The 15,126-nt window shown below is 36.6% G+C and overlaps 1 protein-coding gene across 1 annotated transcript in view; it reads left to right on the top strand.

The window, feature by feature from the left end:
* Positions 1–526: 526 nt before the first annotated feature.
* Positions 527–15,126, top strand: part of LOC149839762 (zinc finger C3H1 domain protein) — a 71,877-nt gene continuing 57,277 nt past the window's right edge. Inside the window, exons 1-2 of the mRNA XM_090002809.1 lie at positions 527–664; positions 801–945. Of these exons, the coding sequence (XP_089858935.1) occupies positions 569–664; positions 801–945 (241 nt within the window). The 5' untranslated portion in view covers positions 527–568. The remainder of the gene's footprint in view (positions 665–800; positions 946–15,126) is intronic.

The following is a 15,126-nucleotide window of genomic DNA, read 5'->3' as shown; positions in this document are numbered from 1 at the left end:
GTAATTGAATACTGTAGCTAATGCATCAATTTAGTTCCTAGAAATAATTTTTGCTTTAATAGCAAAAAATAATTGCCTATAAATTAATATTATATAAGCTGTATATAGCCGATATGCAATATGAATGACAAACGATAAGTTGCTTATATATTAATTTTTGACCATTACCATAAGTACGAATGCAAAGTATAATGTACAGGTCAGATCATGTTTGATTCAAATTTAAATGCAAATTATATGCAATAAATCCAATTTTGAATGAAATTTAATAAAGCATGGGTAGCACTTGACCTATGTCAGAAAAGTAAATCAGATTCATATCAGATGTTCAACCAAAACTTGATCCATTTGCACCATATTTTCGGGATACCACCTTGGATCGGATAAAGTATCGATCTGAATCCATCCGAATCCAAAACCAATCCGATTAATCAAATCCGATTCCGATCCAAATATAGGTCCGGATCTTAGTTTAAGCCCTCAAGAACGCCCCATACCAAGGAGGGAAAAAGAAGAGAGAGAGATGGCTTCGGAGATTGAAGAGCTCCGAGCTAGGGCAATCGCGTCGATGGCTTCCTCTGGAAACCCTAATTCCAGGCACAAGAGGAAGCCCGGGGATCCGGGGGAAGAGGGAGAGGTCTCTTGTTCTTCTTCGGACGAGAAGGTTTTCGGTTTCTCGCTTCCGCCTCTCTTTTTTTTTTTCCCTTCACCCGTGTTCGTTTTGAAATTCTGCTGTCGTTAAACCCTAATTCTTTTGGATTTCCTCTGAATCGTTTCAGCCTATGGTTGTTTCTTTACAGGAAATCCCGCCGAGTTCGGCGGAGCCGGCTTCTGCGTCTCCCCCTGTGTCCGTTGAGCCTGTCGCGGTTACGGTTCCGAAGGCTAAAGCAAGCAACATTTCTAGCCTGAATGTCATCGGGCCGCCTCGTCCTTCGTCGTCTAGAGGTCTGAATTTGATGAACTGTGTCTCTTTTTCCTTTTTCTTTTCCGGGTTCTGTTTAGTTTATTTGATGGATTTAGCTTTCTTTTGATGGGAATTCTCCTGGATATCTTGTTGTTGTAAGTGTTTGCATTTAGTGTTTTCTTTACTTAGGTGCTTATCTGTGCAATACAATTGTGCTTGTTTGCGTTTTTGAGATGCCTTTCCTTTTTCTCACTTTTTTGGGATTCTGCGTTTAACATGAACTAAGGACCATTAACGGTTCAGTAAGCCATCACCCATCCATATGTCCGGGCTCTATAAATAAATGAACTGGTTAAAAAAAGAAAGTTGATATTAATAAATCAATTTACATCACAATATTGATAACTAAAGTCATATGTGTTCTTAAGTTCAAAATTTTTGGGTAGTTTATCTTTCTTTGCTAAAAACAAAATATATTACTAATAAGAAATAAAAATGATAGCAAAAAAAGAAAAGGTACTAACTAATGTAACGATGTAATAACATACCTAGTAACTTGAATATAGTATCAATTGCGAAATTTAATGGAATCTTTTTGAAAAGTAAGATAACTAGAATTTTGAATTTAGTATCCATTATGAATTTGATTGATTCTTTCTTTCCTAAAAATAAAGCAGGTTACTAATAAAAAAGTAAAAATGGTAGCAAAAAAAAGTTGTGAATAATACAATGATAGAATAATGTACCTAGAATTTTGAATCTAGTATCAAATATGAAATTCAGTGGTTTATTTTTGAACAGTAACGAAACTAGAAATTTGAATCCAGTATCAATTATGAAGTTTAATGGTAGAGAGAGAGAGAGTAATGAAATTAGTTAGAAGGGATGCGCCATTAAAAAATATTTGGACCAATGTTGTGAAAAGCGCACATCGCCTAAAGGTGAGGGCCTTTATGTCTTGAGGCACACTAATATAGCGCAACTAGCCTGAGGCGTGCGCCTCATAGGCCATGTGGTATATACCCAAATTATGGGAGACCTGATGGTGTAGGGTACTCCCCTCGTCTCTCTCTCTGCCGAAAGGAATAAGAAGAAAAAGAAGAAGGCACACTCTCCAGGTACACACATTTCTCTCACTCTCTCTCATTCTCCATCTCTTCTTCTTCTTCTTCCTCTCTTTTTTCTTCTTCCCCCCTTCTTCTTCTTCCCTTTTGTTCTTCCATTCTTCTTTTGTTCTTCTTCTTCTTCTTCCTCCTCCCTTCTCCTTTTTCTTCTTCCTTTATTTAGTCCTTCCAACTGCAAATAGCAAATAAAACTAAATATAATGTGATTAAAACAATCAAATAAATGATCCAAGCTGACCTAGAACAAGAAAAAAGTTGTTTGAAATCACTTGTATATCATCTCAATTTGATTTATTAATATCATTAAATTTCTAACATTAATTAGAAAAGGTTACACGATCAATTAATCACCAAATTCAAGCTATCTCAAGAACCTTCTTGATGAGATCATGCAGTATTGTAGCATGCATTCAAAATGCTTTCATTTTATAAAGAAATTCTTAGAAAATTATTTATCTGTACTCTAATCATAAAATGTTTTGAAAAAAAAATCTAATAAAGTTAATATGCTAAAACCATTAAGTCATCATTCTCATGATCACAAAGTGATTTTCCCCTTTTTAATTTACCAAGCTTTTCTCAATATTTTCCTTAAAGACAAACATTTCAACCCCTATATTTACATTGATTTGTTTATCTACTTCCTTATTTGTGTTTTATATGTAATTGTAATTGATTGTTTGTTTTTATAACTCTTTATTTGTGATTCAAATATAAATTTTAATTGATTCTTTGTTTCTACAACTCTGAGTTTTTACTATTTTCTTATGAGTTATGATAACTATATATAATTTTTATTTGCATTGTTGCAGGTGAACAATGGAAAAATATATAGGATGAGATCATGAAACTAAAGTTCCAAATCCTGCTAAGGATAAGAAACTCATATGACGTAACATGCAACTACTGTCAGATCGAGACTACATGTGACATTTCGAGGTTAAAACATCATTTAGCTGTCCCAAGCCATATTGTAATTTCATGCGACAAGGTTCCACTTGATGTAAAGAGTTTTTTTTTTCAGAATTATCTAAGAGACCATAAGGAAAGGAAACAAGAAGAGGAACAAAATAATTAGATTTGGTGTGAGTGTTTATTTTGGTTCAACATCATCAATGACCAATAATGTGGATGCTAGTGGACCAAGTAATATGAAAAAATATAGTTGGTCTCATGGACCAATTTGTACACAAAGAAGCACGATAATACCACAGTTAATGGTGCATTCAAAAGGGATGAAAAAAAGACTTATGTTGTGCCATTGAAATATTTTTTTATGCCAATGTGCTATCATTTAATCTTTGTAACAATTTATATTTTGGTCAAATTCTAAAAGTTGTTGGGATGTTGGGCTGCCAAGAGACATCATAAAAAAAACGAGTGTAGCTGAGATGCGTATGCTGAGATGGATGTGTGGAAATACAATAAAAGATAAGATTCAGAACGAGGAGATACGAAAGAAGGTAGGCGTTGCACCCATTGAAAATAAGATGAGAGAGAATCGTTTACGGTGGTTTGGACATATTCGGCGAAGGCCTAATGATGCTCCAGTTAGAAGGATGGAGAAATGGGAAAATATATTAGTTAAAAGAGGTCGGGGTAGGCCTAGGAAGACATGGATGGAGGTGATAGGAAAGGATATGAATGCTTTGAACCTCACCGAGGACATGGCATTGGATAGAAATGATTGGAGGAGAAGGATTCATGTGGGAGACCCAGAATGATTTTCTTTTTTGGTTCATATCGCCGACCCCAATTGAATTTTGGGATGAAGGCGTAGTAGTTGTTGTCTAAAAGTTGTTGCAAATTATGAGCGATGGGTTCAAACCATGTTCTTACCACGAGATCAGAACATGAATTTTAAAGGATGAGATAAATTCTACTCATAAAATATTAAAAGAGTTAAAAAAAGAATGACCCAAAGTTGGTTGCAACATTATGGCAGATGGTTGGACCGATGACAAGGGAAGACATTTAATTAATTTTCTTGTTAATAGCTTATTAGGGATAATATTTTTGAACTTTATCGACATCAATGACGTGAAAAAATTGTTGAAAATTTGTTTAAGTTGTTAAATACGTTTGTGAGGAGAATGTGGTGTAATTTATTACAGATAATACACCAAATTATGTGGCAACTAGGAATATGTTAACAATAGATAATTTTTTTTTTGATATCATGAGTGGCACATTGCTTAGATTTGATGTTAAAAGATTTTGGGAAGATACCAATTTTTAAAGATATAATAGGGGAAAAAAAGAAAATCTTAAGATACATCTATAGTCATGCATGAATATTAAATTTGATGAGAAAGTTCACAAAGAAGAAATAACTTCTATGACCAACCATCACTCGTTTTGCCATATCGTATCTCACACTTTATAAAAAAACAAAGAAGCCCGAGTGATGGTTGGATGTAGAAATTCTTTCTTCTGTGTAAATTTTTTCATTAAATTTAATATTCATGCATGACTATAGATCTATCTTAAGATTTTTTTCCTTATTATATCTTTAAAAATTGGTATCTTCCCAAAATCTTTTAACATCAAATCTAAGCAATGTGCTGCACATGATGTCCAAAAAAATGTTTTATCTGCTATTAACATATTCCCAATTGTCATATAGTTTGATGTATTATCTGTAATGAATTGACCACATTCTCTTCACGAACTTATTTAACAACTTCAAACAATTTAAACAAATTTTCAACAATTTTTTCCATGTCACTGATGTCAATAAACTTTATTGTCTCTAATGAGCTATTAACAAGAAAATTAATTAAATTTCTTTCTTTGTCATCTGTCTAACCATCCGCCATAATGTTGCTACCAACTTTGAGTCATTCTTTCCTTTAAAATCCACGTTCTGATCTCGTGATAATAACGTGGTTTTAACTTCTCGTCCATAATTTGCAACTTTTAGAATTGAACCAAAATATGGACTGTTACAAAGATTAATTAATAGGACATTGACACAAAAAAAATATTTCAATGGCACAACATATGTTTTTTTTTCATCTCTTTTTTAATACAATATTAATTGTGGTTTGTCATGCTTCTTTGTGTACAAATTGGTCTATGGGACTAGCTATGCTTGTTTTTTTCCATATTACTTGGTCCACTAGCATCCACATTATCGGCCGCTGATGATGCTGAACCAAAGTAAACACTCATACCAATTTCTAAGTTTGTTCATCTTCTTGTTTCTTTCCTTGTGGTCTCTTAGATAATTCTAAGAAAACCTTTTAACATCAGGTGAAACCTGTCCCATGGAATTACACTATGGCTTATGCTAGCTAAATGGTGTTTCAAACTTGAAATGTCGTCTGTAGTCTCTCTCTGACAATTGTTGTATATTAGATGTCCTGTGAGTTTCTTATCCTTGGTGGGATTTGAAACCTTAGTTTCATGATCCCATCCTACATCCTTTCTCATTGTTTACCTGCAACAATGCAAATGAAAATTATATATAGTTATCATAACTCATAAGAAAAAACTATAAAAACTCAAAGAGTTGTAGAAACAAAGAATCAATTAGAATTTACATATGAATTATAAATAAAGAGATAAAAACATACAATAAATTGCAATTACATATAAAACACAAATAAGGAAGTAGATAAACAAATAAATGAATTACTAAATCAATGTATATATAGCATAGTCACAAATATCGGTGTCGACTATATCTCAGCGAGGCTATTTCTAACGATATTATGGGTTTGGTAATAAATCTCGGAAAATTCTTGGGAAAATCTCAGGGCATAAAAAAATAAAAATAAAAATAAATAAATATATATAATAACACAAATAAGTAAGAGAATATCATGTTTAGATAATAAAATACATATATACTAAAAGAAATAAGTAAAAAATACAAAATATAGAAGAAAAACACCTTTAAGATGTAGAAAATAAGTAAAAACCAGTGTTGTGAAAAGCGTTGAGGCGTAGCGAGGCGCTCCACCAAAATCTGAGGCGAGGCGTAAGCCTCGAGGCATAAAGCGTAAGCCTCAAATTTTTTTTGAAAACTTAAAAAAACTATAAAAAATATCTAAAATTACAAATAAATAAAAAATACTTTATTGATGAAGCAACAACCAACAAGAAATAAAAAATCTCAAATAAATACTGAAAAATATGAGATTAACATGTAAAAGTAACATTAATGCAACAATTCTATTTTCTACTATGTGACCTGCAATACACATATTTGAAACTCAATCTAATTCTGTTTTCTACTATGTGACATGCAAAATACAGGCAATGGTCTTTGAGTAAAGAGGCATAAATACCATGGCTTGAAGATGAGTAACATTAAAGCCACAATTAAAATTATAAGAAAATAAGGTGTCATGCATACTTAGCAAGATAAGGAAACAACAAAAATAATTTAGAAACAACATATAGTAAAAATCAACCATGAATGTTGTTCTTTACCAGTTTTAAAAATAAACATTATGACCAACAATAAAGCCAGACTAGCAACTCAGACATTCACAAATAATCATTATGTTATACCGAGTTTTTAACATAATCAGTAGCTGCCAATACAAACATGCACATATGCACACACACATAGACACACATACACATACATATAAATGTATATACAATGCATGCTGTACAACATAAATTCCAACATAAATTCTATCTATTTCATGTTGTACACCAGCCCAAAATTTAACGCTAAAGGAGAGTAGAACTCAATCGAACTTCAGACTGCTATTTCACACAGAAAAATAACAGAAAAGAAAAATATATTCAAATTTCTTTCATATCTAAATGACAGAAAAATAACAGAAAAGAAATTTTGTAAATGAAGAGGGGAAGGAGCATTACCTAAATGAAGAAGCTTGTGTGGTCGAGAGAGAGACTGTGTGTGAGAGACGAGAGAGAGACTGCGTGTGAGAGACGAGAGAGAGAGACTGTGTGAGAGACGAGAGATAGACTTCGTGAGAAAAATACGAGAGTTAGAGAGAGAGACTACATGAAAACATATATAGGATTGGGGGTCCTTTTTTTAAACCCTAATTTTTGGTCAAATGAGGTTGGTCAAATGAGGGCGTTGACCCCTCATTTGACCAAAATTTCAAGGCGTGCGCACCTCACCTTGAGGCACGCCTCACCTCGAGGCGTGCGCCTCAAGGCGTATGAGGCGCACGCCTCGGGGCTTTTGCGTTTTATACATGTGCCTTAAGGCAGGAAGGCCCTCGCCTTGAGGCGAGGCGCGCTTTTTGCGCCTTGAGGCGTGTTTTTAATAACACTGGTAAAAACAATAACAATAGTTGATAATATCGTGATCAGTGTTATAAAAAATGCGCCTTGAGGCGCAAAAGGCACACCTTGCCTTGAGGCACGACCCTCTGTGTCTCAAGGCGCAAGCCTGAGGCACAAAAAAAAAAAATATATATATATATATATATATTTTACAACAAGACTTTTGAGACATAATAAAAAAGATTTTTGTAGGTTAATCTCATATATTTTCCAGTTATGTAATAAGTTTCTTAGTATATTACTATATTTTAACTTTTGTTGGTTAATCTTGTATATTTTTCAGTTATTTCAGTTATGTAATCAGTTTCATAGTATATTTTAACTTTTGTTGGTTAATCTCATATGTTTTCCAGTTATGTAATCCATTTTTAGTTACTTTTATATGTTAATCTCATATTTTTTAGAATAATCTCATATATTTTAACTTTTGTTGGTTAATATCATATATTTTCCAGTTATGCAAACGGTTTCTTAGTATATTTTTTCTTTTATTGGTTAATCTCATATATTTTCCAGTTATGTAATCATTGTTTTAGTTACTTTTATATGTTAATCTCATATTTTGTAGAATAATCTCATATATTTTAACTTTTTAGGTCAATCTCATATATTTTCCAGTTCTTTCACTTATGTAATAAGTTTCTTAGTATATTTTAACTTTTTTTGGTTAATCTCATGTATTTTTCAATTATATAATCAGTTTTAGTTACTTTTATATGTTAATCTCATCTTTTTTAGTACTTATTTGAGATTTTCTATTTCTTATTGGTTGTTATTTCATCAATAAAGCATTTCTTTATTTATTTGTATTTTTAGATATTTTTTTATAATTTTTTTAAAGTTTTTAACTTTTCTTGAGGCTTACGCTTTACGCCTCGCCTCGGTTTTTGGTGGAGCGCCTCGCTATGCCTTAACACTTTTTCACAACACTGATTGTGATATTATCAAATTGGAAATATTTTCAAAATATTACGATATTTTACCTATAATATCGTTTAATGAATATACCACGATAATATCACGATATTTTCAAAATATTGCCAATATTTGTGACTATGATATATAGGGATTAAAATGTTTGTCTTTAAGGAAAATATTGAGAAAAGCTTGTTAAATTAAAAAGGGAAAAAATACTTTGTGACCTTTAATTTACCTTTAGTACTTTGTGATCATGAGAATGACGACATGATGGTTTTGGCATATTAACTTTATCAGATTTTTTTTTCAAAAATATTTTCTGATTGAAGTAAAATGAAATCATTTTGAATGCATGCTACAATATTGTATGATCTCATCAAGCTAGTTCTTGAGATAGCTTAAATTTGATGATTAATTGATTGTGTAACCTTTTTCAATTAATTATTTGAATTTAATGATATTAATAAATCAAATTGGAATGATATACAAGTGATTTCAAACAACTATTTTCTTGTTCTAGGTCAGCTTGGATCTTTGATTTTAATGTTTGAATCAACATTATATGTAGTTTTCTTTGCTATTTGCAGTTAAAACTTAGAAGGACTAAACAAAGCAAGAATAAAAACGAGAAGGGAAGAAGAAGAAGGCGAAAAGAAGAAGAACAAAAAAAGGGAATAACAACAAAAGAAGGAAAAAGGAGAATAAGAATGCAAGAAAAAAAATGGAGGACAGAAAAAGAACAAAAGAAGAAAAGGAAGGAGGGAAGAAGAAGGGAAGAAGAAAAATAAAAAGAAAGAATAGAAGGAGAAGAGCAAAAGAAGAAGAGATGGAGAATAAGAGAACGAGAGACAAAGAGAGAAAGGTGTGTACCTAGGTGAGTGCCTTCTTCTTCTTCCTTTCGGCGGAGAGAGAGAGAGAGAGAGAGAGAGAGAGAGAGAGAGAGAGAGAGAGAGAGAGAGAGAGAGAGAGAGAGAGAGAGAGAGAGACGATGGCAGTGTTATTAAAAACGCGCCTCAAGGCGCAAAAAGTGCGCCTCGCCTCAAGGCGAGGGCCTTTGTGCCTTGAGGCGCAACATACCCCGAGGCGTACGCCTCAGAGCGAGGCGTGCCTCAAGGTGAGGCGTACACGCCTCAAACCCTCATTCACTGTTTGTCTCTCTGCTCTCTCAGATCTCGCTCGTCTCTCACTCAGGCCCTCTCTCGTCTCTCAGCAACGCTATATCTCATGTGCTATTAGTGATAGAATTGTTGAATCTCAAAACCCACTTGTTAATTTTCTCATCCTCTCATTGTTTGTAACAATCAGAACCCAAGTGGAGCAGCACCAACGCACAGATTACTGCTTTCTCTCACTGAACGAATAGCCAAAATTGAAGCGGATAAAAAGCAAAAGTGGGGTTTACAGACTCATGTTAATTTGTTTGCAAGAATATTGGTAATCTGAGAGAGAGAGAGAGAAGAGAGAGAGAGAGAGAGCCTGGAAAGCTGGAACACAGCTCCTCGTTTTTCCTCTTTCATTTGAGGTTTTTGGCACGTTCGAGTTGCCTCTTCACACTCTTATACTGTGGGACACAGGGACGACCCGAACCGAACCGACACAATTTTAATTAGAGTCCATGCCACCCAACGGCCCAATCCTGACCCACCGACGAGAGGGGATCATGTCAGAATGTGCTCACGGTATTCCGTTAGAGCACTTCTGGATGCCGTTGATCTCAAGATGGACGACATCTAATACCTGAATCCGAATTCCACTAGGTCAGTTCTGATTAAGTCGAACCTAGATCCGACCCGTTGACATCCTTACATTTCGTTGTTTTATTACTATAGGAATAAGTCAATGCATGAGGCTGTTTGCAAAGTGAGAAGCAAGAATCTAAGAATGTACGTGAAGTGTGAAGCATTTAAGAAAAGTAATGGAAATTCAGTAGTGATAGAAAATAAATGTAAGGAATGCATAAAATGCAGTTAAAGCCTTTATTATTTTAAAACTTGTCTTTAAAAAATCATTGCATGCATAAATTTAATGTAAAAAACATACAATTAAAATACTAAAGTACAATTCTTTTGGCATGAAAGACACATTTCCCACATCAGGAGAATCCATTTTTATATTAGGAAAACAATATTTTTCACTTTTTAAGAAGCTTGATTTGCATAAAGTTTTCAAAGTGTGATATGTTGAGTTTCCTCTTATAAAGTGAGTTTTTAATTATTCTAAGAAGTAACTATAATTTATGTACAATTAAATTTTTTTTGAGGCTTACGCTTTGCGCCTCGAGGCTTACGCCTCGCCTCAGATTTTGGTGGAGCGCCTCGCTACGCCTCAACACTTTTCACAACACTGGACGATGGGAATTCCCTAAACCATCGAGCCTCCCCTAATTTGGGTCAACCAAAGTAACCTAAGGCATGCACCTCAGCTTGAAGTGTGCCTCGCTATGAGGCGTACGCCTTATGACCTTTGAGGTACACAACACTCCTCAAGGAGTAAAGGCCCTCGCCTTGAGGCGATACATGTTTTTTGCGCCTTGAGGCGCGCAGTTCACAACATTGGTCCCCGCCTAAGTCACACGGACTCTGCTAGGGAGGCGCCGCACCTGAGTCGACACGCCCCAACATGGGTGCGACTTAGGACACGGCTCAGACTCGGTCAACGATGAGTCAGACTCGGTCAACGAATCGAGGCCGAGTCCATCCTCGTTTTGGACTCGGTCAACATTGACCGAGTCCAAAAATGTCCATTTTTAGGGCAAAAAACAAAAAAATGATCTTTTTAAAAAAATATATATAGCATGAGTCTCAAACATAAGCCTCAGAAAAAAAAATTTCCAGGGGGCGCTGCCCCCCGACCCCCATCAGCGGGACCCGCGCCAGGGGGGAGCCCCCGGTCCCCCTTTCTGCAAGGGAAAAAGTACAATTTGCAAAGTTTGTAAAAACACTCATGCTGGTGCCAAACTTTAGAGGACAATATCCACATATATGCACACACTGGATATATATATATATATATAGCCGTGTCCCCGTGTCCAAAATTTTTGAAATTGGGCCGCACTCGTGTCCAACCCACACCCGCACCCGTACCCGCACGCATGTGACATAGGTCCCCGCTTTTATAGGGGTTTGTAACCATTTCTTTTGTAATGAGACAAACAAGTAAATTACATGCACGTTAAAATATGTAATATCTTTAGTTTTAGTTAGCTTTTTTAGTTTAGTTAGATATCAGTTAGAATTAGGTTTTTACTTTTAGAATTAGGACCTTTTTAGACATGTTACTTTTTGACCAAGTCAAAAAGCAATATGTACTAAAGGAGTCGTTAGAGCCGTTGGGAGCTCAATGACTCCCTTCTAGCTCTCTCTTTTCACTCTATAAATATGGGGCTATTTCCCCATTGTAAAAGCACTTTTTGTGTGGGCTAAATCCCACTTTAATGAGATAGATTTTTCTCTTTTGTGTGTGCATTCTTTTGAATATTTTGGTTGGTCTGAGTGTGTTGTATGAACCATTGTGTTGATTACGAAAGATCTTTTGTGAGCTTCCTTTTGAAGTTTCGTTTGTAAGCTTCCTCTTCTTACAGTATCTTGTGAATTGCTGTGATTTTTTTGGTTGTGAAGGCAGTAACCTTGTGTCATGACTACCCTCATTTCTGCTTTTATATATTGTAGAATTTGTTTGTGTTCTTGCCACAGTCTCAAGTTTAGGGAACAAATTCAACCACATTGGCTGATTTAATGTGTGTAGACTTCCTGTTTGAAACTTTGAGGAAAGTAGAATGGCTGTGTGGTTTTGGAAGATATCTAGTGTAAGAGAGGCAGTAGAACTAACCATGAAGTTAAAATGCAAAAATACTTAAAATATGGCTAAGTTTCTGGAAACATTAAAAATGGATCTGGTTTAGTTGAGACATTTATTTTTCTCTCTTTTTCTGAGGTAGAATAGTAAAGAAAAATACAAATGTTATTCATGTAGAAGGAAGTAGAAATTAATGATATATTTCAGCGAAGAGAAGGGCCTAGAAGAGATGAGAAATAAATCTCTCAATTCGAGCTTTTAATTTTTAAGCTTGAGATCATGCCAAATATGTGGGTGAATCTGCAGCACTCTCAAGGACTCCCTTTGGAATATCCTAGTGCTTATATCAGATATATGTGTAGGCAGACACCAAACATTATGAGTCGAGCAGTCCACATTGTGGCATCTTGAGTAAAAACAATGACATTGAGCAGCAAGCACTAGGCTGAGGTGGTTGAATTGCATCATTGAACTGAGAGCTGGTGAAAGGCAATACTGAACCAAATATATCAGAACTTTTTTAAGTGACTAATCAGCTCAACCTGCTGCAGCTACATGATCCAAATGCTCACTAGCTGATGCATTCTAGTTGTAGATTCTTCCCAGGAAGTAGCTTATGAAGATTGATCAACTAGATAAAAGAAAGAGCAGAAGATGGCCAACAGCCATATGGTCACCATCGGAACTCCGCTCTAAGAGTAATTCATGATATAATGTTATTTAGTTGAAGAATTCTGTCAAAAAAAGTTGAAGTAGACTCATTGATCTCCAATGAAGACATCGTCTATCAATACGAGTTGACACTATTCATCAAATACAGGGTTCTAGGGGCTTGCTGAAAGCCAAAAGACATGACTTTTAGAAAATCTGAAGCAAGAATAATCTACAGCCAAACATAAAAAATTGGAAGGCAGAGGTAAGAAACATTACCCAAACTGTGGTCCTGAAATCTGGTGACCTTTCATTGCTGAGTTTGACAATGATGAATTCCTAAACCCCTTCAAGATCCTGAAGAACTGTCTAAGGGCATTGTCAACCTGTTATTACTATTACTATTACTATTAGGCTTTGTGAATTGATGATCAGGATTTAGGAATCACCATGGACAAGAACCATCACCATCAAATTGAAAGATGAGATTCATTCCTCGAGTATATCAGAAATCCAGTCAATGGTGTTTGGAAGTAACCTTGAAATTCACCAACTAATATATGTGATTAACATAAATTCTTCTTAAGAAATGAAAACGAGAATAAGAAAATAATAAACCATTTTAGATTTTTGGATACTTAAAGCAGGATCAAGGAAAAGACAAAAGGTGATTTTCAAGATGTGTGTGTGTGTGTGGGGGGGGGGGGGTGTTGTGGTGTGTGCGTGTGTATTATCCAGTGATTGGCTAGTGACACTGGTGTTGTTACTCCACTAGTATGAGGCACACTTTGCCGCATGAGCTAGCCGAGTGTGCTCGGCCTTTGAAGCCTTGGCTTAGAGCATGAGGCCTCAAATTTTGACTTTAGTCATGCTTAGGTGGTCTCTCTCTTTTGTCTTGTTTTTGCCTAAGTGGCATTTGAGTTTATCTTGTTTTGAACTTAGGTGGTTCATAGTTTGTCTTTTTTAAGTTTTATCTTTTAGTTAGTCAATGGTTGTAGTGGGTACTTGGGCTTTTGGAATTAGAATGGTACTTCATCCTAAGTCCATGTAGGATGCTTATATAAGGATGCTACTTGGCCATGTGGATAGGCTTAATTTGGAAAACATGTAGCTCTAGTCTCTCTCTCTCTCTTCTCTCTTCTCTTCTTCTTCTTCTTCTTCATTTCTCTCTGTGAGCCCTTGGCGGCTCCAATTGCATGCACTTGGACGTGGTTCTTCATTGTGTTATGACCAAGAGTCTCCCCGGTGTGGTTCTCCGGCCAGTCTCTATCATTTCAGGTGACTCACCATTCAACTCAAGTGGTTCGTGGGCATCCCCAAGCTAAGAGGCACCTCTCTGCTTGTGCGGATGTAGGAGAAAAGTATCAAACACTTTCAGATCTTCTAATTGCTACACACTGCACTCGGTTGGCGTAACCGATTGCCTGTCCTCTGTTTTAGAGGTAACCACCACCCAACAGAGTTCCATTTCTTGCAATTCCCTGCAATTCTATAGTTTAGACCTCTTCCATCTCCCCCTATCAATCTGAGCCCTGCTAAGTCGCCTAGGAAATGGTTGGTCGAGCCGACAGGCATTCCCAACCTCTCCTGGTCGCTCAAGCGAGTTGCCTTACTGTCGGCTTGCTTCTGCAATCCCCGGTGAACCTCTGTGCATGGGTTGTAATTGCTACGTGAGGGAGACTCTCTAGTATTCCCTTCATATGCCTAAAACCCCCATTGAGCCTAGGGTTGATCGTCCCAACATCTTCATTGGTTGGTGATGCCCCTGTTGCTCAGGAAATCGTGAGCCGACCGTCTTCTGCTGGACGTTGCCGACAACCTCTCGGCGGCAGTCTCTCGTTTGATCGTTCTCCGGTTTGAAAGAGGCCCGTGTTGGACCCCCTATGTCAGGGAGATTTTCGACCAATCAACTGAATTTGGGGCCACAAACCAGCTTTCTGCTCAACAGAGCTTGCCGCAGCTTATCACCTTCAGCCTTTTATCACCACACACTCCCGAGTGCCTTTGCACATGCGCATGACCATCACGAGGTCCTCTGTCATTGGCTATCACCGTGTGCACCGAAGCCCACCCTGGATGCGCCTCTTCCTGCCTACACATGCATCATCACGCGCACCACTGTGGCCACACACCTTGCATCGATGCCAAGTGCCATGACCCCCTACATGTGATGTCCTGTGACAACCTTCCATGTGGTGCAAGCATCTCAGCCTGCTGCCACGCCCTTGTCGTTAGCACATGCTTTGTGACCACCATGTGCGCCCTTGCTTCAGTTCCCGTGTCCCTGCCACACACCATCCTGCGGTGCGTGTTTCAACCATGTGCGCACACCCTTCAGCATCCTTCAGTGTGCACACACCCTTCAGCATCCTTCAGTGTGCACACTTCAGCGCACACCACAACAGCAACCTCGCACGCACGCCACAAGGGGCCCTCTTGTGCATGCCCAACCAA

This window comes from Nuphar pumila, chromosome 4, assembly GCF_984573655.1.
Source record: "Nuphar pumila chromosome 4, dmNupPumi1.hap1.1, whole genome shotgun sequence".
Classification (NCBI taxonomy): domain Eukaryota; kingdom Viridiplantae; phylum Streptophyta; class Magnoliopsida; order Nymphaeales; family Nymphaeaceae; genus Nuphar; species Nuphar pumila.
Note: the sequence above shows the minus strand (reverse complement) of the source record. Positions and strands in the feature narration are given on the sequence as shown.